The sequence below is a fragment of the Pleurodeles waltl genome, chromosome 5 (assembly GCF_031143425.1).
Source record: "Pleurodeles waltl isolate 20211129_DDA chromosome 5, aPleWal1.hap1.20221129, whole genome shotgun sequence".
Classification (NCBI taxonomy): domain Eukaryota; kingdom Metazoa; phylum Chordata; class Amphibia; order Caudata; family Salamandridae; genus Pleurodeles; species Pleurodeles waltl.
This window is the reverse complement of record NC_090444.1, coordinates 1294520486-1294544516: the sequence shown is the minus strand read 5'-3', so window position 1 is coordinate 1294544516 and position 24031 is coordinate 1294520486. Positions and strand designations below refer to the sequence as shown.

Here is a 24031-nt window from a genome sequence, read left to right as displayed (position 1 = left end):
CATGATGTCCTCATGCATAGCCATTGTCCCAAACGCAAGACTGCACATGAGGCCCTTACAACAGTGCCTAGCATCACAGTGGTCACATGCACAGGGTCACCTTCTAGATCTGGTGTTGATAGACCGCCAAACATACATCTCGCTTCTATGGTGGAACAGTATAAATTTAAACAAAGGGCGGCCTTTCCAAGACCCAGTGCCACAATACGTGATAACAACAGATGCTTCCATGACAGGGTGGGGAGCACACCTCAATCAACACAGCATCCAAGGACAATGGGACGTACATCAAACAAAGCTGCATATAAATCACCTCGAATTGTTAGCAGTATTCCTAGCGTTGAAAGCATTTCAACCCATCATAACCCACAAATACATTCTTGTCAAAACAGACAACATGACAACAATGTATTATCTAAACAAACAGGGGGGAACACACTCGACACAGCTGTGCCTCCTGGCACAAAAGATATGGCAATGGGCAATTCACAACCACATTCGCCTAATAGCACAATTTATTCCAGGGATCCAAAATCAACTAGCAGACAATCTCTCTCGGGATCACCAACAGGTCCACGAATGGGAGATTCACCCCCAAATTCTAAACACTTACTTCAAAATTTGGGGGACACCTCAAATAGACCTATTTGCAACAAAGGAGAACGCAAAATGCCACAACTTCGCATCCAGGTACCCACACAGGCAGTCTCAAGGCAATGCTCTATGGATGAACTAGTCAGGGATATTTGCGTACGCTTTTCCCCCTCTCCCTCTCCTTCCATATCTAGTAAACAAATTGAGTCAAAACAAACTCAAACTCATACTAATAGCACCAACATGGGCAAGACAACCTTGGTACACAACACTACTAGACCTGTCAGTAGTACCCCATGTCAGGTTGCCCAACAGACCAGATCTGTTAACACAAACAACAGATCAGGCATCCAAACCCAGCATCGCTGAATCTAGCAATCTGGCTCCTGAGATCCTAGATTTCGGACATTTAAACCTCACCCAAGAATGTATGGAAGTCATAAAACAAGCTAGAAGACCATCCACTAGACACTGCTATGCGAGCAAATGGAAAAGATTTGTTTGCTACTGCCATAATAATCAAGTTAAACCATTACATGCATATCCAAAGGATATAGTGGGATACTTGCTACATTTACAAAAATCAAATCTAGCCTTCTCTTCCATAAAGATACACCTCGCAGCAATATCTGCATACCTGCAAATTACCCATTCAACTTCACTATTTAGGATACCTGTCATTAAAGCGTTTATGGAAGGCCTGAAAAGAATTATACCACCAAGAACACCACCTGTTCCTTCATGGAACCTCAACATCGTCTTAACAAGACTCATGGGCCCACCTTTTGAACCCATGCACTCTTGCGAAATGCAATTCTTAACGTGGAAGGTTGCATTTCTCTTTGCCATCACATATCTAAGAAGAGTAAGTGAAATTCAGGCGTTTACTATACAAGAACCTTTTATTCAAATACACAAAAATAAGGTGGTCCTAAGAACCAATCCAAAATTTTTACCAAAAGTTATTTCACCGTTCCACTTAAATCAAACGGTAGAACTACCAGTGTTCTTCCCACAGCCAGACTCAGTAGCTGAAAGGGCACTACATACATTAGACATCAGAAGAGCACTAATGTACTACATTGACAGAACAAAAGAAATTAGAAAAACAAAACAACTGTTTATTGCATTTCAAAAACCTCATACAGGAAACCCAATATCAAAACAGGGTATAGCCAGATGGATAGTTAAGTGCATCCAAACCTGCTACCTTAAAGCAAAGAGAGAACTGCCCATTACACCAAGGGCACATTCAACCAGAAAGAAAGGCGCTACCATGGCCTTCCTAGGAAACATTCCAATGAACGAGATATGTAAGGCAGCCACATGGTCTACGCCTCACACATTTACTAAGCACTACTGTGTGGACGTGCTATCCGCACAACAAGCCACAGTAGGTCAAGCCGTACTAAGAACTTTATTTCAGACTACTTCCACTCCTACAGGCTGAGCCACCGCTTTTGGGGAGATAACTGCTTACTAGTCTATGCACAACATGTGTATCTGCAGCTACACATGCCATCGAACTGAAAATGTCACTTACCCAGTGTACATCTGTTCGTGGCATTAGTCGCTGCAGATTCACATGTGCCCACCCGCCTCCCCGGGAACCTGTAGCCATTTGGAAGTTATCTTCAACATTTGTACATTTGTAAATATATTACTTAAACCTTAGTTGGTACATACTTATTCATTCCATTGCATGGGCACTATTACTAACATACACAACTCCTACCTCACCCTCTGCGGGGGAAAACAATCTAACATGGAGTCGACGCCCATGCGCAATGGAACAAAGGAGGAGGAGTCCCTCTGTCTCGTGACTCGAAAAGACTTCTTCGAAGAAAAAAAACTTGTAACACTCCGACCCAACACCAGACGGCGGACTATGCACATGTGAATCTGCAGCGACTAATGCCACGAACAGATGTACACTGGGTAACTGACATTTTCCTTATCTCTATCGGACAGCTGCATATACATCACCACCGCCTGTAGTACTTGACCCCTGTCGTCATAGTTTTTTGTTAGTCTCTCCAGGTCTCCCCCCCCTGGTTTGAGAATCTGTAGCTGTTCTTCTGTCAGGGTCTAGTACAACTTCTGGCTGGCCAGCTCCCAGGGCTTGGCCCTGTATGTCCTGGGAGGAGGACTGTGCCGTTGTTTCCATGGTTTGTGACGTGTCTTCCAGTCCCTCTAAAAAAATTCTTAGGTCCTCTAGGTCATAGAAGGTCCGGGACTCTCCGTTCTTGGTGATCCACATCCTGGCTGGTTCGAATAAGCCGAATTTCACGTCTAGGTGACGGAGGCGAGGGCGGAGGGAGAGAAAAGCTCTCCTTGGTTCTGCGGTCTCTCTGGAGAAGTCGGCAGAGAGCCGTATTTCCAGGGTACCCAGCCGGAGTGGGCCTTGTGTTCGGGCTATCTGGAGCAGTTGGCGAGCCTGTCCATGGCTCAGCATGCAGGCTATGATTGGGCGAGGGCGGCCCTTCTCATCCTGTCTCTTGGGACCAAGTCTATGCACCCGTTGGAATTCCAGAGGATGGTCAAATGTTATGTCGTTTAGTTTGGGGAGCATGTCTCGCGGGTAGGAGGGGCTATCCGCACCCTCCGTCCCTTCCCGGATTCCGAGAAGGCGGATGTTTCTGCGGCTTCTGTCCTCTAGATCGGTTAGCCTGCTGCGGAGGTGCAGGAGTTCCTGGTCTTTGTTGGCCTAGGAAGCAGCTTGGGCTTCCACTGTCGTCACTCGTTGATACAGCCCGGGGATTTGCGACTGGAAGCCTGCTATTTCTAGGCGCATAGATCTTGTTTCTGCCATCAGCGCCACCATGGCATTGTCCATACCTTCCAGTTTGCGGCCCACCGCTGTTATTTCCTGTAATATTCGATCCATTGACGCACTTTGCGTATCCTCTGTCATGTTGGTGTGTGGGGGGTGAGGGAGTCCACCATGGGGGTTGTTTCTGCTGGCGCAGGGCTTCAGAGAAAAGCAGTTGACAAGCTGGTTTACCCGGTGCTTTGCCCGTCGTCTTGCCCCTAGGCATTGCAGATTTCTCAGTGCTAGTGGGGATCTGGAGGATGCTTGTCCTGGTCTTAGCACTAGCTGGGAGTGTAGAAAGTGATGTGATTGGCGGGGTGGGGGGGTGGGGGAGGTGAAGAGAGAGGGGAAGCCCTAGTTAGGCAGCAAGTTCTAATGAGCAATAGCTGATCCTTCTAGATGACCTCAGATTGTCGACATCCAGATGCTTGGACAAAATGTAAGTCTGGGCACGGGTTCGAATGTAGACTGTGCCTGGTCACTTTGGGGGGGGGGGGGAGAGAGAGAGAGGCCTCTTGCCGTCTTCCACGCCCTGCGTTGGTTTGGGGGGGGGGGGGGGATCACGGTGAAGGAGTAGGAGTGAGGATGAGGTGCACCTCTTGGGTTGGGCCTCCTGGCTGCCTGGAGGTACTTTCACTTCGGATAGTCCTGACTTTCCTCCTTCCCCTCCGTCCCGCTCTCCCACGGTCCGTCACTCCCGCTCCTTTGCTGTACTTGTGTAGTCTCTTGTTTTGTCGTTCTTGCCGTATATTGTTTCCCCCCCTCCTCCTGTGCACTGTTGTCTGGCTCTGTTGTATTCCTTGGGCTGTTTTCCGCGCTGTTCGTGGTTGGTTGGGTCTTACTTTTTTTTTCCTTTTCCTTTATTTATTATTGTACTTTTGTCTTTTTAGTATGTTTATCTTATGCTGCTCCTTGTTGCTCTTCCCCTTGTTTCAATGTTCATTAGTTCTCGCCTCATTTTCGTTTCTTTTTCTACATCCCTATCTCTTGGCTGCTTCCTGTTTTAATCTGTTTTCCCTCCGTTGTGTTTCGTCTTGCTGCGTCCTGTTTCTCGTTCTCTGTTTTCGGTTTTCGGTGTTCCCCGCGTAGGTCTCTGCTGCAGTATAACGCACCACGAGGCCGTGGATGCACGCCTCTGATCTCCGGCCAGGTGAGCAGGGGTGGCGCTGTCGGAAGAGTCCAACAACGCCCACTGCCCCCGGGGTCCAAGAAGGGAGAAGTGAGTCCCCGGCGCCGGGTCTCTCCTTTGTTCCGGGTCGCGTGGATCTGTGTCCCGCTCTCTGTTCTCCCCAAGCCTAGGGGAGAGAGGTCGTCGCACTCGGGGGCACACGGGAGCTAGGCGTCGGCCGCTCAGCACCTATGCTGGTGTTCGCGGCAGCGAGTGCGGGGGGCACACCTCTTACCGCAAGTCTTTGAGAGGCGCGTCCCTCCGTCGCGGCCGCTCTGCCACTTGAGACTGCGGCTCGTGCTCCTGCCGCAGGCTTCAGGTCCGTGCTCCGCTCTCCCCACGGTACATCAGGGGAGAGCGCTTCTGCTTTGCGCCGGACATCGGCCCCCCACCGACTCCAATCCATCAGACCCGCCCCTGCGCTGCACAGGAGGGCCCTGATGCGCCCCCGGCGCCGCCACCCTCGTCCCGTGGCCCGCCACCTCGCAGAGCTCGGCTCTCAGGTGGCCATCCTGGATCGTGGCCAGACCACGCCCCAGAAAGGCAAAACCTTGACCAGCCATGCTGTCTGATGTAGGTTCACTCTTTGCGTTAACATTGATACACCTTGGGTAAAAGAGACCCTGCAGCTGCATTTGTGCGCACTCTGCAAGGGCCATGGTGGCTTGTACTGCTCTCGCCACGGATGTGCCAGTACCTGATAGTTGCTCAGTGGCCAGGTCGTCATTACATACCTTCGGCAACCTTCACTGTCTGATGGCTCAGGCTGGGACTGATGGTTAATTTGCTAGTGCAGTGTTACTTGATTTACATAGTTAATCAGCATTACTCAGTCCGGTCTCCTAGTGGCTATTGCTTTGGGACCCATGAACAAGACGAATACTCTGTGAGAAGTAGCCATCAAAAAGAAAAAGTTAATTAGCTTCAGTAATTATATGTCCATTGGATAAGATGTCTTCCTGCAGGTTCCTCCCCATTCTCCTCCTTAACGTCTGAGTTTACAGGCTTTCATGAGATTGTTTTTTATCTGCTCTAGTTAAGATCTTGGGTTCCTCTCTGTTGAGCCGAGTACTGATGGCAGCACGCCAGGGTACTATGTATAGGCAGGTTCTTTTACCTTCCTGGATGGCTGTAACAATGAATGGAGCTTCGTGGCACCACCTGATGATACTGGAGAACAGTTGCCTGTAGAAAACTTTCCATTTCCAGTCTAGCATCTAGGGATATTAAATAAGGCGAGGAAACCGCAGAGAGATGTAGCATCCACCAGAAATATCATTACAGAAAGTAAGTCACTTTTACTTTTTACTTCAACCTCAACCACACCTTCCAGATTACAGCTGTCAGCCCTACGCAAACAGTCCTGTCAAAATCCAAGCCTCTTTCACTATGGTACACTTGACCACTTACGAAGCGCTAACGTTCCATCCAAAGGCAGATCGTCAGCATCCACCCCACTCTGAATCAAGCCCATGCTTTTAAGTTCCACATTGGCCAGCCTTGATGTCGGGAATTGTTAAAGTGTCAATGTACTTTTCAGTTTGCATGAAGAGATCAAAGTATCTAAGCGGTTGTTTGCTTTCCCTTTGGCACCTTCCACAGTCAAGAAATCTGCAAGCTCAAAGTGACCAATAGTTTAGGCGGGTGGAGGTCTAATGAATGCCCCAGAGTATGTTAAAGGTTTTGGAGTTGGGTTCATTCTTTAATAGGGCCACTTCAATGTTGATTCAGACTCGCCTCACTCTAGGTCTTAACATTTCCTTACTACCTTTATCAATAGATTCTCTGCGGCCTTTCTGCACATCTCTTGTTGACAATGTGCAGCGCTGTGTCAGGCAACTGCTTAGCTGTGTGGAATTAATTCCTGCCTTAGCAGGAAAACTGTTAATGGGCATGTCCAAGGCGCGCACACACGCTCCCAAAAGGAAATTCGCTTTCCTCTTGTTTTTATTACAAATGGTTTGTGAGGAGGTAACTTGGAGAGTCATGCATACATGCACTTGTGCAACTTTGCTGCTTTAACTGGTGCTGAACACAGGATGCACAGATGGAATAAGCAGTGCTGTGAAATGAACATGAGCCTGCTTGAACCTCTAATCCGCCTTCGTGGGCAAAGAGACTCGTGCTTTCAACACATTTGCGTTTCATATTGTAGGTTTGTGACCCGTAGCAATCGTTTTACAGCTCGACACCGGTTGTAGTTTTACACGTGACCTGTAGTTTTCATTGATGGGGAAGATGTGTCTTGGACTGAAGCGGAGTTGTAGGACAAGAAGGATTGGCATCAATAATAATCAGAATATTTCTCTACAGCATGATCTATTGTGCAGCATGGTATATTGTGCAGCTCCAGTTGATGTCCCATGAAGCTCTGGTTAGAGGGACTTTATATCTCGATGTGTATTATTTCTTTTTTAATGGCAAAGTCTCGTCTTGGTCACTCAATAGCTGTACATCATTTTAGTCTGCAAAACGTTGGTAAAGGCAAGCAACACTGCTTCAGTTAGCGAGTGGTGTTGTATTTCTGTAATTTACATGGGTTGCGCATTTCTATAATCTGCTAAAATTAAATTAAAGTCTAGATGGCTGTTAACCACTAATACGTTCCTTTTTTCTGTCGCCACCTTTTTCAGAACAGTTCGTTTAGCATTCCCTGGCTCGGCTTGAAAGGATTGGCAAGTGTCAGTAAAACTCCCTTTTCCATGCTGGAGGGGGTGAGGAGATGCTGTGATGATGAGCAGGGATCTGACCTCTACAATTCCGAAAGCAGCTTCCTCATCTTCCTGCGCATTGTAGCTCAACTGATGAAGAAAGCCAAGGAGAGCGGCGATTCCCACCCATGGAAGCAAATCAAGGGCAGGCGAGTACATATCGCGTCTTTTCGGCTTGCTCACGCAATCTATGTTTTTCTTTAGACTCATACGCCTCTGTAAGGTTTTCTGGAAATATTTTCTAGTTTAAGCTACTGTTTGTGAGCTGTGACAGTCCAACTGTAGTGCCTACCTATGCTTTTGAGAATCGCTTAGTCATCATGGAGTTCTCAACATGAACACAGGATAATTTATTTTAAAGTCCTGTTTCTTCCAGGTGTTATGTGCAGAGCAGATGGGACATTCTGCTTCTTTCAGTCAGATTCTTCTGTTCCTTTTTGCTGCTTTTTTGTCTGTGCTCATGTTGTGTGTTGGCTGGCCCTGACGATGCTGTTGGTTGTAATCAGAGGACATCCTGTTGTAGAATATTGTGGACTTTTGGTGTAGCAATTGAGGACAGGCAACTGGTTTGTGCTGTCATGGACTTTGTGCACCATTAAACGCCTGTTCGTGAAAGTGATTTGCGTCTTATCGTTTCACTAGCCACGAGGAGCTGTTGTCCATCACACATGCAATCCCTGTTGTGTGTCCCCAGATTTTCCACTCGCAATCGATCACCTGATAACCATGCAAAGGAAGGTGAGGTGCTTTAAGGCTGGATCTACATGCAGCTGATCATCAAGAGGCGATGAATAATTAGTCTCATCTGGTTGTGTTTCTTAGTCCACTGATGGCCGGTATATAATGTTTCACTTGTTTAGAGGGTTGAGCCTGGTCGTGACTTTGCAGGTGACCACAAACACAACACAACTGTATATCAAGGTGTCTTGAGGATACTCGAGTTCTCTACTCTCCTCCTTTTGTGAACACTCCCTTAGTTTGATAAAAACAAAATAGTTAACTTCAACACCTTTGTGTAATTAGAAGTGTGCCAACTGCCCCGCAGTACTAGTCACAACTGTGTAAAGTGACTCCTGTAAATACTCTACTGTGTATCACTGCTTACCTAGGCTTTCTTTATAAATGATAATCAGTGACAGCAAAGTTAAACAATCACAGTTTTTGTTTGAGGCATTTTTATTCTTCCGCTCTATATAAAACTAATATAATTCTTGAACTGGATTTAGATCTGTGGTCATTATAATGATCCTCAATATATTTCGAGCACGCTGCTCTTTGGTAGGGGGAGTCTGTGAGAAAACGATGGAAGAGGTTTAAGAATTTTGCAAAGAAAAAAATTGCAAAAAAGGATGACTTCAAACCTTTCACACATGCCCAGTATTTTGACTGAAGCCACAACTCTGGAGAGTGGTATCAATGAAACCAATTTACTTCGGGAACAGCCAACTAATGGGAGCTTAAAAGCGTTGAAAAAACACCGAAAAGTCAATCAGTTGCATTAGTAAAGAAACAGAACAGAACACCTGTGAGTTAATGCAGGAAGCAGATGGTGAGTAGGACTTGGGGGAATATTCTTTAAAACAGTGTGTAACACCCAAGTGCACAAAGCTTATATTCTAACGATCACCGTACCGAGTGCCATCCCTTGGCATGTGGTGCGGTAGAGACTTTCTACCAGCGAGTTGCTCAGGATCCCCAGTCAGGGCCGCCACTATCTTTCCTTCATTTCTTTCGAGGAGCCAATTCAGTTGCAGTTTCATATGCACTCGGGTGTGCCACATGTTGTTTTAAAGAACGTTTCTCTGTCCTTTTTTTTGACAATTCAGCTAATAAGGATATCTCTATACGCCATACCAAGCTCTTCTCTCTGCCACTTCCTGCACCCCTCATAACCCAACTTATCTTTCTTCTCAGCATCTCCCTTTCTGTACTGAGGAACTAGATGCCATCTTTGACTTTGCCATCTCATATTTCTGCCTTTCTGATACTATCCCTGCCTCCAAATCACCTACCTCTCTCACATCAGCAATTATCTAATTGTTTAGCTGATTCTTGTTCACTGCCACCAACCCCCCTTTTTGGTATCCACAGTTTCAAATTTGCAGTATTACTGCGCGTGCTCAAAACAAGAGCCCTGTTCTCTGATTTTCTCTAATATACTGGTAACACTCACCTGTTTCACGCTGGGAAAAAACCCTACAATCATTTACAATCCTGATTCTTAAAACTTCATTCCAGTGCGATGGTCCCATTGACGTGGCTGCAAAGTTAACTGGCCTGCTTCACCATAAGCACCTGGATTCTGCTGTCCTCATCTCTGCTGTCTTCAACAGTTGAGCATGACAATCACCTATCTATCATGAGCAGTTTGTATTCTGTAATTTTTTCCTGCAATGTCAGAATTTTTAAAGCAATATACCGTTACGTCTGCTGGACTCTTCTGGTTGCTGGGATATGTAGGGCTTGTAGGTTCATCAAGAACCCTAGGTGCCCAGAGCCAATAAATGGGCTGCACATTGGAATGGGTTTTCATGCTTTACCGGGTATGCAGCAATGCATTTGCTGAAATATAAAAAGTGAAAAATAGGTATCAAGAAAACCTTTGTATTTCTAAAATGGGCACAAGATAAGGTGATGAGAAGCAGTGGTTATTTGCACATCTCTGAATTCCGGGGTGCCTATACTGGCATGTGAATTACAGGGCATTTATCAAATAGACGTCTTATTTACACACTGTCTTACATTTGGAAGGAAAAAATGTAGAGAAAGACAAGGGGCAATAACACTTGTTTTGCTATTATGTGTTCCCCGAAGCCTCCCGATAAAAATGGTACCTCACTTGCGTGGGTAGGCCTAATGCTCGCAACAGGGAATGCAACATGTACACATCACATTTTTACATTGAAATCTGGCGTGTTTTTTGAAAAGTGCCTAGATGTAGATTTTGGCCTCTAGCTCAGCCGGCACCTAGGGAAACCTACCAAACCTGTGCATTTTTTAAAACTAGACACCTAGGGGAATCCAAGATGGGGTGACTTGTGGGGTTCTCACCAGGTTATGTTACCCAGAATACTTTGCAAACCTCAATATTTGGCTAAAAAACACTTTTTCCTCACATTTCGGTGACAGAAAGTTCCGGAATCTGAGAGGAGCCACAAATTTCCTTTCACCCAGCGCTCCCCCAAGTCTCCCAATAAAAATGTTACCTTACTTGTGTAGGTGGCCCAAGTGCCTGCAACAGAAAAATGCCAATAACCTGTAGAGATTGAGGGGTTAGCACAGCGAGTTGATAAGCACACATTTTTCTTTAATACATCTTTTAGGCTGACTCTGCTTTGGGGATACACACAAGTGAGGTATCATTTTACTTGAGAGACTGAGGGGAACGCTGGGTGGTAGGAGATTTGTGCTGGAGCAGTGATCCTGCAAAGCAAAGTGAGGAAAATATGCTTTTTTGAGGTTTGCAGAGGAGTCTGGGTAAGAAAATGTTGGGGGATCCAGGCAAGCCGCACCTCCCTGGACTTTTTGGGGTGTCTAGTTTTAAAACATGTCTGGGTTTGGTAGGATTCCCTAGATGAAGGCCGCACCTGGGACCAAAAACATGGGTGCCCCCCCCACCCCCCCAAAAAAAACACAGGTAGTTTTGCAATACATCATTTTGATGTGGCCATGTACTGATGTGATGTTCCAAAAACTAAAATTGTGAAAAGAAACACACTTAGGTTAAAAAGACCCCTCACCCACCAACCAAGTTGGTCGCATGCTTCATCATCGGGGTCCCACCCGAGACACCTAGAGTGTGACGCGTGTGCTGCGACGCCCGATTATAGCAGAGCAGGTTTTGTTATTTTTATAACACATACTGGTTGGATATGGCACGAGGGTGAGTGATGGTTCAGGAGATCAAATTTTATTAACAAGAGATTTCACAAAAATGAAATGCACTGTTAATAACTGAAAGGCCAAAAAACAGAACCAATGACTCACAGCTTGTGAGGTGTAAAGCCTCGTCAAGGCACCAACCGGTTTACAGTCCATTCACACACCTTTCATACATGACATGTACAAGACCATTCACGCTGCCAGCCACGGGCCCAGCACATTACAACACTTGCATCGACAGACAGCGCCACTCAAGAGCCCATCACTTACATACGCCCTCATGCCTGATACAGCAATCACACCAGCTGATGGGAGTGTGCGGACTGGCATGTGCCTGGCAGTGTGTTGCAGTAGCCAACAGCAAGTCAATATTTACACCACCAGCCAAGCGCCACCCCACGCACACTGCCAGCTAAGCGCCACCCCACGCACACCGCCATCACTTTTTTGTGTGTTAAAACAACAAAGAAACCACTAATTATAAATAAGTACAAAACTACAAACACAAAAGCTCTAACTGAATACATGACAATAATGCTGACCATGAAACTGTACATATGAAAATATAAACATGGTATTTCCCAATAATTCATCTGTGTGTGGTAGCTCCTGAAACAGCCACCCACACACAGCCCAGGCTTTGAAGGACAATCAGGGCAGTACATCCTAGCCTCCTTCCTGATACCTTTTCGAGCACAGACTCTACATCTCTTAGCAGGAAAGTTTTTATTTTATTTTTGGCTGTGGGAGGAATGTGCTCAGCAAAGTGACGATCTTTCAATCTAGCCACATCCTCTGCCACTGCTTCTCTAGGACCTCTTGCCTGTTCCAGCACAACAAGGCTCGCTATGATAGACTCCTGAAATTTCACAAATGTCATCCTTGACTCTGGTGAACTATCCTTGAACACAACAAAAGCATTAAAAGTTGCCTAGTGGAACAGGTGAACCCCTAATTTCTTATACCAGACATAAAACTTACGAGCAGCACTGTAAGGTTCCAAACTCTGATCTACTCTATCAACACCACCCATGTGCTTATTATAGTCTAAAATGCACACAGGTGTGCGCACTTCAGCAACTTGACCCCAAACAACCACAGGTGAAGTACTCTCATCATGGATGGTAGTCAGCATGTACACATCCCTCCTGTCTACAAATTTCAGAGCTAGCAGCTCATCATTCCACAAGGCACTGCACTGTCCCTTCTCAAGTTTTTTACAGACAAGCTCTCTGGGATAGCCTTTCCGATTAGAGCGGATTGTGCCACAAGCAACAGTGTCCACTCTGAATAACTCCTTGAACAACTGAACTCCAGTGTAGAATTTATCTATATATAAATGGTGACCTTTTGTCAAACAGTCGTCTATCAAGTTCCCACACAATTTTCTCACTAACTCCAGAAGCGGGTGGACAACCAGGGGGGTCAATATTTGAATCTCTACCAGTGTATACCCGGAAATTATAAACCTAGCCTGTACTACTTTGAGACAGCATATACATCTTAGTTCCCTACTGTGCCCTCTTGCTAGGAATGTACTGCCTAAAAACCAAACGACCCTTGAACAGGACCAAAGACTCATCTACAGATATTTTTATGCCTGGAACATAGATCTCTGAAAACCGATCTACCAAATGATCAAGGACAGGTCTAATCTTTAAAAGACAGTCAGAATCAAGGTGATTTTGTGGCAAGGCTAAAGCATTATCTACAAAATGCAACATCTGAAGAAGATGCTCATACCGGTTACAACTCATGATTGCAGGAAATATAGCAGTTGCCATCAAGGGACTAGTAGACCAATATGAAGACAGTGATGGCTTCTTTATCAGCCCCATCAAAAAAGTTAAACCCAAGAATTTTTTCAACTCTTCCAGATTTGTGGGAATCCACCAGCTAGCTCTAGAGTGTGGCCTAGGTCTGGCAGCGTTGCCCTTCAAATACTGCTCTGCATACAAATTAGTCTGCTCAACAATCTCTTCCAAAAATATATTGTCCATTAACAACTCAAAAAAGTTGACAGCCAAAAAGTTTTGCATATTAACTCGACACCCTGGGAAACCAGTAAACGCAGGCAACTGTGGCTGCTCCATGTTTGGTGCAACCCACGTGTCAGGTCTTCCAGTGGGAAGCCTTTCAGCCGCTGGCTGCTGCACCATTGGCACATCAGTGTCCTCCTCTGAAACAGGCCCTTCATCAGCACTGAGAGTGGCTTCATCATCAGATGATTCTTCTCTGACAGAAAATTCACTTCCAGAATCGTGCACTTCCTCCTCTGCCTCAGATGAAAAGTCAAGTCTCATAATCATGGTCCGAAGACAACTCAAAAAGCACACCAACAACCTGCTGAGCGGTCATCCTACAGCTAGCCATGATCCTTCCTAAAAATAATTACTGGCCAAATGCACCACCAACAACCAGCACTGTGTAAGATAAGTAACAAACAAAGTGTAGATTTATCACTAAGTGTTATAAACTCAAAAACTATACCGCTCACTTGCCTGAAAAAGCTTGACTTGCCAGCAACTACTCTGCACAGCCACAGCAATCACCAATGATATCCTACTAAAAAGAGAAAAAAAAGCCAATTAGACATAAGACGACACAATAATCATTGTGCATAAATCTAAGGACAATTTCACACACAATCCTGCATTCAGTACTCTACCTACAAACACGGCATTCATGCATGGCAACAATACTCCTTTGGAGTAAATTTATGTTCGATGGCATCTGTCGCTGTAGATACGCATGTTCTGCAATAGCTCGCCATCTGGTGTTGGGCCGGAGTGTTACAAGTTGTTTTTCTTCGAAGAAGTCTTTCGAGTCACGGGACCGAGTGACTCCTCCTTTTGTCTCCATTGCGCATGGGCGTCGACTCCATCTTCGATTGTTTTTTTTCCGCCATCGGGTTCGGACGTGTTCCTGTCGCTCCGAGTTTCGGAGCAGAAAAAATAGTTAATTTCGGAAGATTTACGTCGGTATTGTTGCGTTCGGGATCGGCGTACTTAGATTCAACACAGCATCGAAGATCGAAGAGCTCCGGTACCCTTCGGGGTAGTTTTTCGATCCTCCGTCGGGGCCTGGTCGGCCCGACCGCGTGCTGAGGAACGCCGATGGAACGGACCCCGTTCCGTTTCTGCCCCAAATGCCACAATAAATACCCCTACACAGACCAACACTTGGTCTGCAACCTGTGCCTGTCACCTGAGCACAGCGAAGACACCTGCGAGGCCTGTCGTGCGTTCCGGTCCCGAAAAACACTCCGAGACCGTCGAGCCAGAAGACTTCAGATGGCGTCCGCACCGACAGCCCAACGGGAGTTCGAGGAACAAGAAGAGGAAGGTTCCTTCTCGATCCAAGACTCAGACTCCGAAGGATTCGACGATACACAAACCGTGAGTAAGACGTCGAAAACCACACAGAGAAACATTTACAAGGCCCAGGGGACGCCACTGCCACCAGGCCATGGCTCGACCCATAAATTCGGTGACCGACCGTCGGCACCGAAAAAGGCCCAAACAGTGCCGAGATCGTCCGACTCCGGTCGAGACACCGGCACGCAGCCTTCTCGGGACCGAGAAAGTGCTGGAGACAAGCCTCGACACCGAGATGCCGGTGTGGACACGGCTCGACGCCGAGACAGCGGCACCGAAACAGATCGACGCCAAGAGGTTTCGGCCCCGAAAAGGAAAAAAGTCACCTCGGAGCCGAAAAAACACGCAGACAAAGTTTCGATGCCGAAACAAACTGCAAGCGACCCAGCTTCAGGCTCTTATACAGAAGAGCACTCGCTAACCTCCCAAATGCAGAAGCATAGGTTTGAGGAAGAGCTACAAGCAACTGATGCGGACCATACGCAAAAGCGTATCTTCATTCAGCAGGGGACAGGAAAAATAAGCACCCTTCCCCCCATTAGGAGAAAGAGAAGGTTGGAGTTCCAGACGGAACAAGCACCACAACCAAAAGTGGTGAAAAGAGTTACACCACCACCCTCTCCTCCGCCCGTGATTAACGTTTCACCAGCACAAACGCCATCACACTCCCCAGCTCACACCACCATGAGCCAGGGTGACCAAGACCAGGACGCATGGGACCTATACGACGCCCCAGTGTCAGATAACAGCCCAGAGGCTTACCCTACCAAGCCATCTCCACCAGAAGACAGCACCGCGTACTCTCAGGTGGTGGCTAGAGCAGCACAATTTCACAACGTAAGCCTCCACTCAGAACAGGTCGAGGATGATTTCTTGTTCAACACACTCTCCTCCACCCACAGCTCCTACCAAAGCCTGCCTATGCTCCCTGGTATGCTCCGGCACGCAAAAGACATATTTAAGGACCCGGTCAAAAGTAGGGCAATCACACCAAGGGTGGAAAAAAAGTATAAGCCGCCTCCTACGGACCCGGCTTTCATCACAACACAGCTGCCACCAGACTCTGTTGTTGTAGGAGCAGCTAGGAAAAGGGCCAACTCTCACACATCTGGAGATGCACCACCCCCAGATAAAGAAAGCCGCAAGTTTGATGCAGCTGGTAAGAGAGTCGCAGCACAAGCTGCAAACCAGTGGCGCATCGCGAACTCCCAGGCACTACTTGCGCGCTATGACAGAGCCCACTGGGATGAGATGCAACATCTCATTGAACATCTGCCCAAAGACTTCCAAAATAGGGCAAAACAAGTGGTTGAGGAGGGACAGGCCATCTCCAACAACCAGATCCGCTCCTCCATGGACGCTGCAGATACAGCTGCACGGACAATTAATACATCTGTAACTATCAGAAGGCATGCATGGCTCCGAACGTCTGGATTTAAACCAGAGATTCAACAAGCAGTTCTCAATATGCCTTTTAATGAAAAAGAACTGTTCGGTCCAGAAGTGGACACAGCGATTGAGAAACTCAAAAAAGATACGGACACTGCCAAAGCCATGGGCGCACTCTACTCCCCGCAGAGCAGAGGGAATTACAGCTCATTCCGTAAAACGCCCTTTCGAGGGGGGTTTCGGGGTCAAAGCACACAAGCCAGCACCTCACAAGCCACACCGTCCAGTTACCAAGGACAGTATAGAGGAGGTTTTCGGGGACAATATAGAGGAGGGCAATTCCCTAGAAATAGAGGAAGATTCCAAAGCCCCAAAACCCCTACTACTAAACAGTGACTCACATGTCACTCACCCCCTCCACACAACACCAGTGGGGGGACGAATACGTCATTATTACAGAGCATGGGAGAAAATCACTACAGACACTTGGGTTCTAGCAATTATCCAACATGGTTACTGCATAGAATTTCTACAGTTCCCTCCAAACATACCACCAAAAGCACAAAATTTAACAACACACCATTCCAATCTCCTAGAGATAGAAGTGCAGGCACTATTGCAAAAGAATGCAATCGAATTAGTGCCAAACACACAAATAAACACAGGAGTTTACTCACTGTACTTTCTGATACCAAAGAAGGACAAAACACTGAGACCAATCCTAGACCTCAGAGTAGTCAACACTTTCATCAAATCAGACCACTTCCACATGGTCACACTACAAGAAGTATTGCCATTGCTAAAGCTGCACGACTACATGGCAACTTTAGACCTCAAGGATGCTTATTTCCATATACCAATACACCCATCGCACAGGAAATACCTAAGGTTTGTATTCAAAGGAATACATTACCAATTCAAGGTACTGCCTTTCGGATTAACAACCGCACCAAGAGTCTTCACCGTCAATTTCACAAAATCCAAAATTCTGCCACGCAAGGTACAACAATACCTGGGAGCCATAATAGACACATCAAAAGGAGTAGCCACTCCAAGTCCACAAAGAATTCAAAATTTCAACACCATCATACAACGCATGTATCCAACACAAAAGATACAAGCAAAGATGGTATTACAACTCCTAGGCATGATGTCATCATGCATAGCCATTGTCCCAAACGCAAGACTGCACATGAGGCCCTTACAACAATGCCTAGCATCACAGTGGTCTCAAGCACAGGGTCACCTTCTACATCTGGTGTTAATAGACCGCCAAACTTACCTCTCGCTTCTGTGGTGGAACAACATAAATTTAAACAAGGGGCGGCCTTTCCAAGACCCAGTCCCACAATACGTAATAACAACAGATGCTTCCATGACAGGGTGGGGAGCACACCTCGATCAACACAGCATACAAGGACAATGGAACTTACATCAAACAAAACTGCATATCAATCACCTAGAACTTCTTGCAGTTTTTCAAGCACTAAAAGCTTTCCAACCAATAATAGTTCACAAATACATTCTCGTCAAAACAGACAACATGACAACAATGTATTATCTAAACAAGCAGGGAGGGACGCACTCCACGCAGTTAAGCCTGTTAGCACAAAAAATTTGGCATTGGGCAATTCACAACCAAATTCGCCTAATTGCACAGTTTATACCAGGGATACAAAATCAACTCGCAGACAATCTCTCTCGAGATCACCAACAGGTCCACGAATGGGAAATTCACCCCCAAATACTGAACACTTATTTCAAACTCTGGGGAACACCTCAGATAGACTTGTTTGCGACAAGGGAGAACGCAAAATGCCAAAACTTCGCATCCAGATACCCACACAAACAATCCCAAGGCAATGCCCTATGGATGAACTGGTCAGGGATATTTGCTTACGCTTTTCCTCCTCTCCCTCTCCTTCCTTACCTGGTAAACAAACTCAGTCAAAGCAAACTCAAACTCATATTGATAGCACCAACTTGGGCAAGGCAACCCTGGTACACAACGCTGCTAGACCTATCAGTGGTACCCTGCATCAAATTGCCCAACAGGCCACATCTGTTGACACAGCACAACCAAAAGATCAGACACCCAGATCCAGCATCGCTGAATCTAGCAATCTGGCTCCTGAAATCCTAGAATTCGGGCACTTACAACTTACCCAAGAATGTATGGAAGTCATAAAACAAGCAAGAAGGCCATCCACCAGGCACTGCTATGCAAGTAAATGGAAGAGGTTTGTTTGCTACTGCCATATTAATCAAATACAACCATTACACACAACTCCAGAACACGTAGTGGGTTACTTGCTTCACTTACAAAAATCTAACCTAGCTTTCTCTTCCATTAAGATTCACCTTGCAGCAATATCTGCATACCTGCAGACTACCTATTCAACTTCCCTATATAAAATACCAGTCATTAAAGCATTCATGGAGGGCCTCAGGAGAATTATACCACCAAGAACACTACCTGTTCCTTCATGGAACCTAAATGTTGTCCTAACTAGACTTATGGGTCCACCTTTTGAACCCATGCACTCCTGCGACATACAGTTCCTAACCTGGAAGGTGGCATTTCTCATCGCCATTACTTCCCTGAGAAGAGTAAGCGAGATTCAGGCGTTTACTATACAGGAACCTTTTATACAACTACACAAAAATAAAGTCGTCCTAAGGACCAATCCTAAATTTTTGCCAAAAGTTATTTCACCGTTCCATCTAAATCAAACAGTGGAACTTCCGGTGTTCTTTCCACAGCCAGATACCGTAGCTGAAAGGGCACTACATACATTAGATGTCAAAAGAGCATTAATGTATTACATTGACAGAACAAAGAACATCAGAAAGACTAAACAACTCTTTATTGCATTTCAAAAACCTCATGCAGGAAACCCAATTTCAAAACAAGGTATAGCCAGATGGATAGTTAAATGCATCCAAATCTGCTACCTTAAAGCTAAACGACAGCTGCCCATTACACCAAGGGCACACTCAACCAGAAAGAAAGGTGCTACCATGGCCTTTCTAGGAAACATCCCAATGCAAGAAATATGTAAGGCAGCCACATGGTCTACGCCTCACACATTCACCAAGCACTACTGTGTAGACGTGTTATCCGCACAACAAGCCACAGTAGGTCAAGCTGTATTAAGGACATTATTTCAGACTACTTCCACTCCTACAGGCTGATCCACCGCTTTTGGGGAAATAACTGCTTACTAGTCTATTGCAGAACATGCGTATCTACAGCGACAGATGCCATCGAACTGAAAATGTCACTTACCCAGTGTACATCTGTTCGTGGCATCAGTCGCAGTAGATTCGCATGTGCCCACCCGCCTCCCCGGGAGCCTGTAGCAGTTTGGAAGTTACCTTCAATTATTTATATATGTATCATCTCAACCTTAAATAAGTGCATACTTAGTCACTCCATTGCATGGGCACTATTACTACAATTCAACTCCTACCTCACCCTCTGCGGGGAAAAACAATCGAAGATGGAGTCGACGCCCATGCGCAATGGAGACAAAAGGAGGAGTCACTCGGTCCCGTGACTCGAAAGACTTCTTCGAAGAAAAACAACTTGTAACACTCCGGCCCAACACCAGATGGCGAGCTATTGCAGAACATGCGAATCTACTGCGACTGATGCCACGAACAGATGTACACTGGGTAAGTGACATTTTCATTACTTACCTAAGACATGCAACTACGCAAACCGCAGGACAACCACTGCCAAAACTGCAACAAGCCACAGCAAAGGAAGCTAAAGCTTTGAACTAGAACAAAAAGGAGAAATAAACTGTTATTATCATAAATGCAAATACTTCGCCAGTTGACAAACACCCCACCACCAACCATTTTTAAGATATCGAGGGAAAGGAAAAACCCTTCCAGTGTATCTTTGCATTCTTTCATTATGTCAGCACGTGATCGTGTGCTGACGTCATGGGGGTGGGGAAGGCGGGGATGGAAGGGGAAGCGATTCCCCTTCCAGACCAGACCTGGGAGGGGTGGATGTGGCCCTCGGGGGCGCGCTAGCGCTTCCCCTGAGGGCTTGTAAAATGCTTGTAAATGAGAGGCACAGCCATGGACTTAACCATTACATCCATGGCCCTCAAGGGGTTAGTATGTAGTACCGCAATATTTTTGTATTGCAAAGTATTTGATGTTCGTATTAGAAGCGAAAAGCCACCTCACCATAAATGGAACTTCCCAGAAGCGCCTCATCATACTTTTCTGGGACACTGCTTTGTAGATCACAGCCCTAGGCGAAATGTTGAAACACCGACGGATACAGCTCACTATAAAGGAATGCCAGAAGAGAGCGCCCAATACATTTAACCTACAGCTGCAATGCTGCCTAATATTGCACCTTCCATTTCTCTATTCTGAGGGCGGTTCAACGATTCATGGTCACTGTATTTCTTATCCGTCGAAAGTGTGTTCTATTTGCCATTTCTCAATAAAAGCTTAATCAGAAAATGTGCTTACGTAAAAGCAGATGAAAATGCAGAGGTTGACCTGGAGAGTCTTAGGCTGTCGGTTTCAACATTTTGAGCACAGTATGTCACGGAAGCGTTCTCAGCTAACTGGGATGCACCGTGTCTGTAGATGTAGAGCAATGTATTTTACCCTAATTTGCAAACCTGGCCACCCTGAAGTACTGTATATTAAATCAATCAGTTATACTCCTAACACAATTTAACGGTCCATAAATGCGATTTGGGGAATTAACTCTGTTTTATCAGCTAACAAAGCATTAATAGCTATGTGGAAATCGTCCATGCCTGTTGGTGATAATTTGCCGTGCAAAAAATTAATTGCTTTTTCTATTGTATCTTGAATGGAAGACTTTATACTCTTGGTACAATATAATATTCATCCTGAAGACTGGCTAAGAACCATCTGCGTCGTTACTGTAGTGTACTATAATATACAGTGGTAATATAGTCTTCCAATTAGAACATTGTTAATGCTTCACTACTCAAACTGCACATTCGAGAATATTCAGTGTGTACAAAAGTTCAAAACAGCAGTGAAAACGCGATTACTGAGTGGGACAACTTTGGCTAGTTTCTGTTTGATTTCTTCTGTGGTGTTCATTTCACTTTTTTACTGCCTCATTCCACATTTTTGTTTAGGAGGAAAGGCCAGAAGTTGTGGCTGTGAACCAGTTCAGATCTGTTGCAAGTTTGTCTTCTAAGCCTTATGGCATTTCTTCGGGCAAACAAATATTTTTTGGGGGCATAGAGGGAAGAATTCGGTCCACTCTCTTTTTTCTCTCTGCTGGGTTTCCTTGAACCAGCCTTACTGCTGCCTGACCTTGGTGATTTCTTTCGTCTACCAGATTCTTTACTGTGTACCCCGTAAGTCTTCAGTTGAAAGACCACATTTGGGGACTTGTTGATGGTGCCTGCCCTTGGTACAGGTTTTCGGTAATTGTTCTTTCTCTCTTTATAGGCTGCTCTGTTTCTAGGGAGCACTGCACAAAAGCATTCTTTTGGCCTTACATTTCAAGATATGATGTGTGTCATTTCTGGTAACTGGCTGGCAAGTAATATTTCCCTCCGATGTCAGAAGTCACTATCAAGATGCTAGCAATATCATACTATGGCACTTCATAGATAGTAGAGAGAAGGTAATCCTACAGAAAAAGTTTGGAGAAGGGGAATAGGCTGTTCTCTTTGGAATATCACAAATCAGCTTTCACTCTGTGCACCCCCTTCTTAGAACAAAGTGCTTTTTTGAGATTCTGTTGAAGAGCTCGGCTGAATGTCTCCTAATTCATTCCCTCAACTCCTAGCCCAAGGTACTGCCTTCCATATGTCAGTGAAACACATTCACAGCAGGCAAATGTTACACCCCTAAATCCTTAGCCCAAAGGCCAGTTTATGGAATCCAGAAGTGCTATAAAGATCCCGGTCACCAGTCTGATGCACTATTTTATTGGAGGACTGAGGGAATAGTCCTAACCTTAATTTTAACCATCCCCTCACCACCGCACCAATAAAAAAAAGTGCGTTGGACTGGTGACCAGGGCCTATATCGCACTTCTGGATCCCTTTCCCATTCCAACACATTTCCCCAGTATATCGTGTGGACCCCCCCTTCACTAGAGGATTCTCTGGCAAGCGCGGTGAAGCATGACACCTGGGGAGTGTGTGAAGCCATTGTGTATATTTTTATAAATACTCGCCAGGTCCTGCTAATTGAAACTGAGACGGCAGGAACATCCTCTACTCTGACATTTTCCCATACAACAGGATGGACATGACAACCCACAGCAGGGTCACAATTGTTCTTTGTGTGTTTTATTGTTACTGGACCTCCGTCTGCAAGGGTGTGAAGAATTCTTGTCAATCCTGCCATATGCATCACCTGACCAAGTTGTCCTTTGTTCATTTGCCTTGATTTAGTACTGCTTTTTAAGGAGTGCCCTGTTCTCTTCAGCCTTCAAAATTCAGTAGAAATTATTTATCATGCAAATTGTGGATTAAGCCTTCAGCAACTCAGAAGCAGCCCCTGTGAAATCCACGCCTGGATGCAGTGTGGCTGCGGCACCTTTGTCTTCATATGACTCCACTTTGACTGAGATATATTTATATGGTCCTGATTAGTGATAGTTACAATAACTTGTGATTAAGAACGACCTGTTTCCATCGTAGTAGCTGTGCAGCAGCTGCAAGTTGCTAAATCCAAGCACTGCAGTAGCCACGACAAGAGTGCCAGAGATGTCTGAGAATATGAGAATAATTAAGGGTTTGATTTGTTGGTTTGGGTCTGTGGTTATCCTTGGTGTAAAAATGCGATTAAGCTGTAAGACAAAATATTGTGGATAATATATCATTATAATTTTTATTAAGTCTCCAGGGAAAATACAGTGCTACAGGACCTTGTAGTTGGTTACATGTTGAATGTTATCTCCATTCCCAACCATACGACCTTGAGGTTCTCAGACGTGCAGACAAAGTCAGTCAGTAGACGGGGAAGGTGCCTCTGTGCATACACTTAGAGTACCTCTAATTGTGTGTTTCAAATCACCGTGCACAGAGCATTGCAGAAACAGCTGAGGAGTGAAATGTGCAGGGGACAACATGTAGCAGGGTGTGCCTTCCTGCAGAAATCAAATACCTTATGTTGTGTGGTGCTATTAATATTTACATGCCAAATGCATAAATAATGTGGTGAATCCTGTGCAAATTAAATATCTATAGTACTATTTTAGTGATGTGCCCCATATGCTTAAATGGTTGCTTTGGAGCATTCAGCAGGAGCAGTTTGATGCCTAGTGGAGGTAGGGGAGACATGAAATATAAGGAAATGTGCCACCGCAGGAACTGCTTGATAAGGCACGAAAGTTATCCCATGGTCGAAAAATAGTTTTTCACTGTTATCTCTTTATTTCAGTTGGTGAAACCTTATGTATGCAGTATATAGTTTGCAGTGTATACTAATAGCCTACAACAGTGAATGTCTGCCTCAGCGTTCAGAGAATGCCACTTGGTTTGCAGGCACAGAGCATGATGACCACGCAGTGACCAGGAGGCTGTTATTTGAAGACCAACACCTTCTACCGTATAGGCTAAGATAAGGATTGTGTGGGAAATCTCTCTTCTCAACGGTGTGTCTTTTGGGTCACAGCTCTAGCCACAAGGTGTAACCCTGCTTTATATGCACCCCTTGAAGGCTTGACAAGTACGAAGTAGAGTTAAAAGTACCCAGAGGCTCATATAGTGTCTTTTTTTTATTTTATTTTTTTATCTGAAAGTGCTTCTTCCTGTTTTGGGGATTTTTCTCTGTTGCTAGTAACTACATAGATTCTACAGTGACTTCCATATTCTTAAGTAGCCAGATAGGCAAAACAAGAAAGTATGCAAAGTTGCAAGTACATGCATAAGTATCTGAATATCAGATTTAAAAAGCAAGCTAAAAATACAGCAAAGTTGTCTTGACGTTGGCAGAAGGAAAACACTAGTGCAGTTTAGTCAGATAACCAAATCTTTATTTTCTTCCTAAAACATAGGTGGTTCATTTGAGGTCGAACATTCATAGGCAGTTTATTACAAGCTTGAAAGAGTGGATGAAAAAT

The 24031-nt window shown here is 45.4% G+C and overlaps 1 protein-coding gene across 1 annotated transcript in view; it reads left to right on the top strand.

Moving 5' to 3' along the window:
* MMS22L (MMS22 like, DNA repair protein) overlaps window positions 1–24031 on the top strand; it is a 426716-nt gene that overhangs the window by 119421 nt on the left and 283264 nt on the right. The window contains exon 12 of the mRNA XM_069235533.1: window positions 7208–7434. Coding sequence (XP_069091634.1) covers window positions 7208–7434 — 227 coding nt within the window. The remainder of the gene's footprint in view (window positions 1–7207; window positions 7435–24031) is intronic.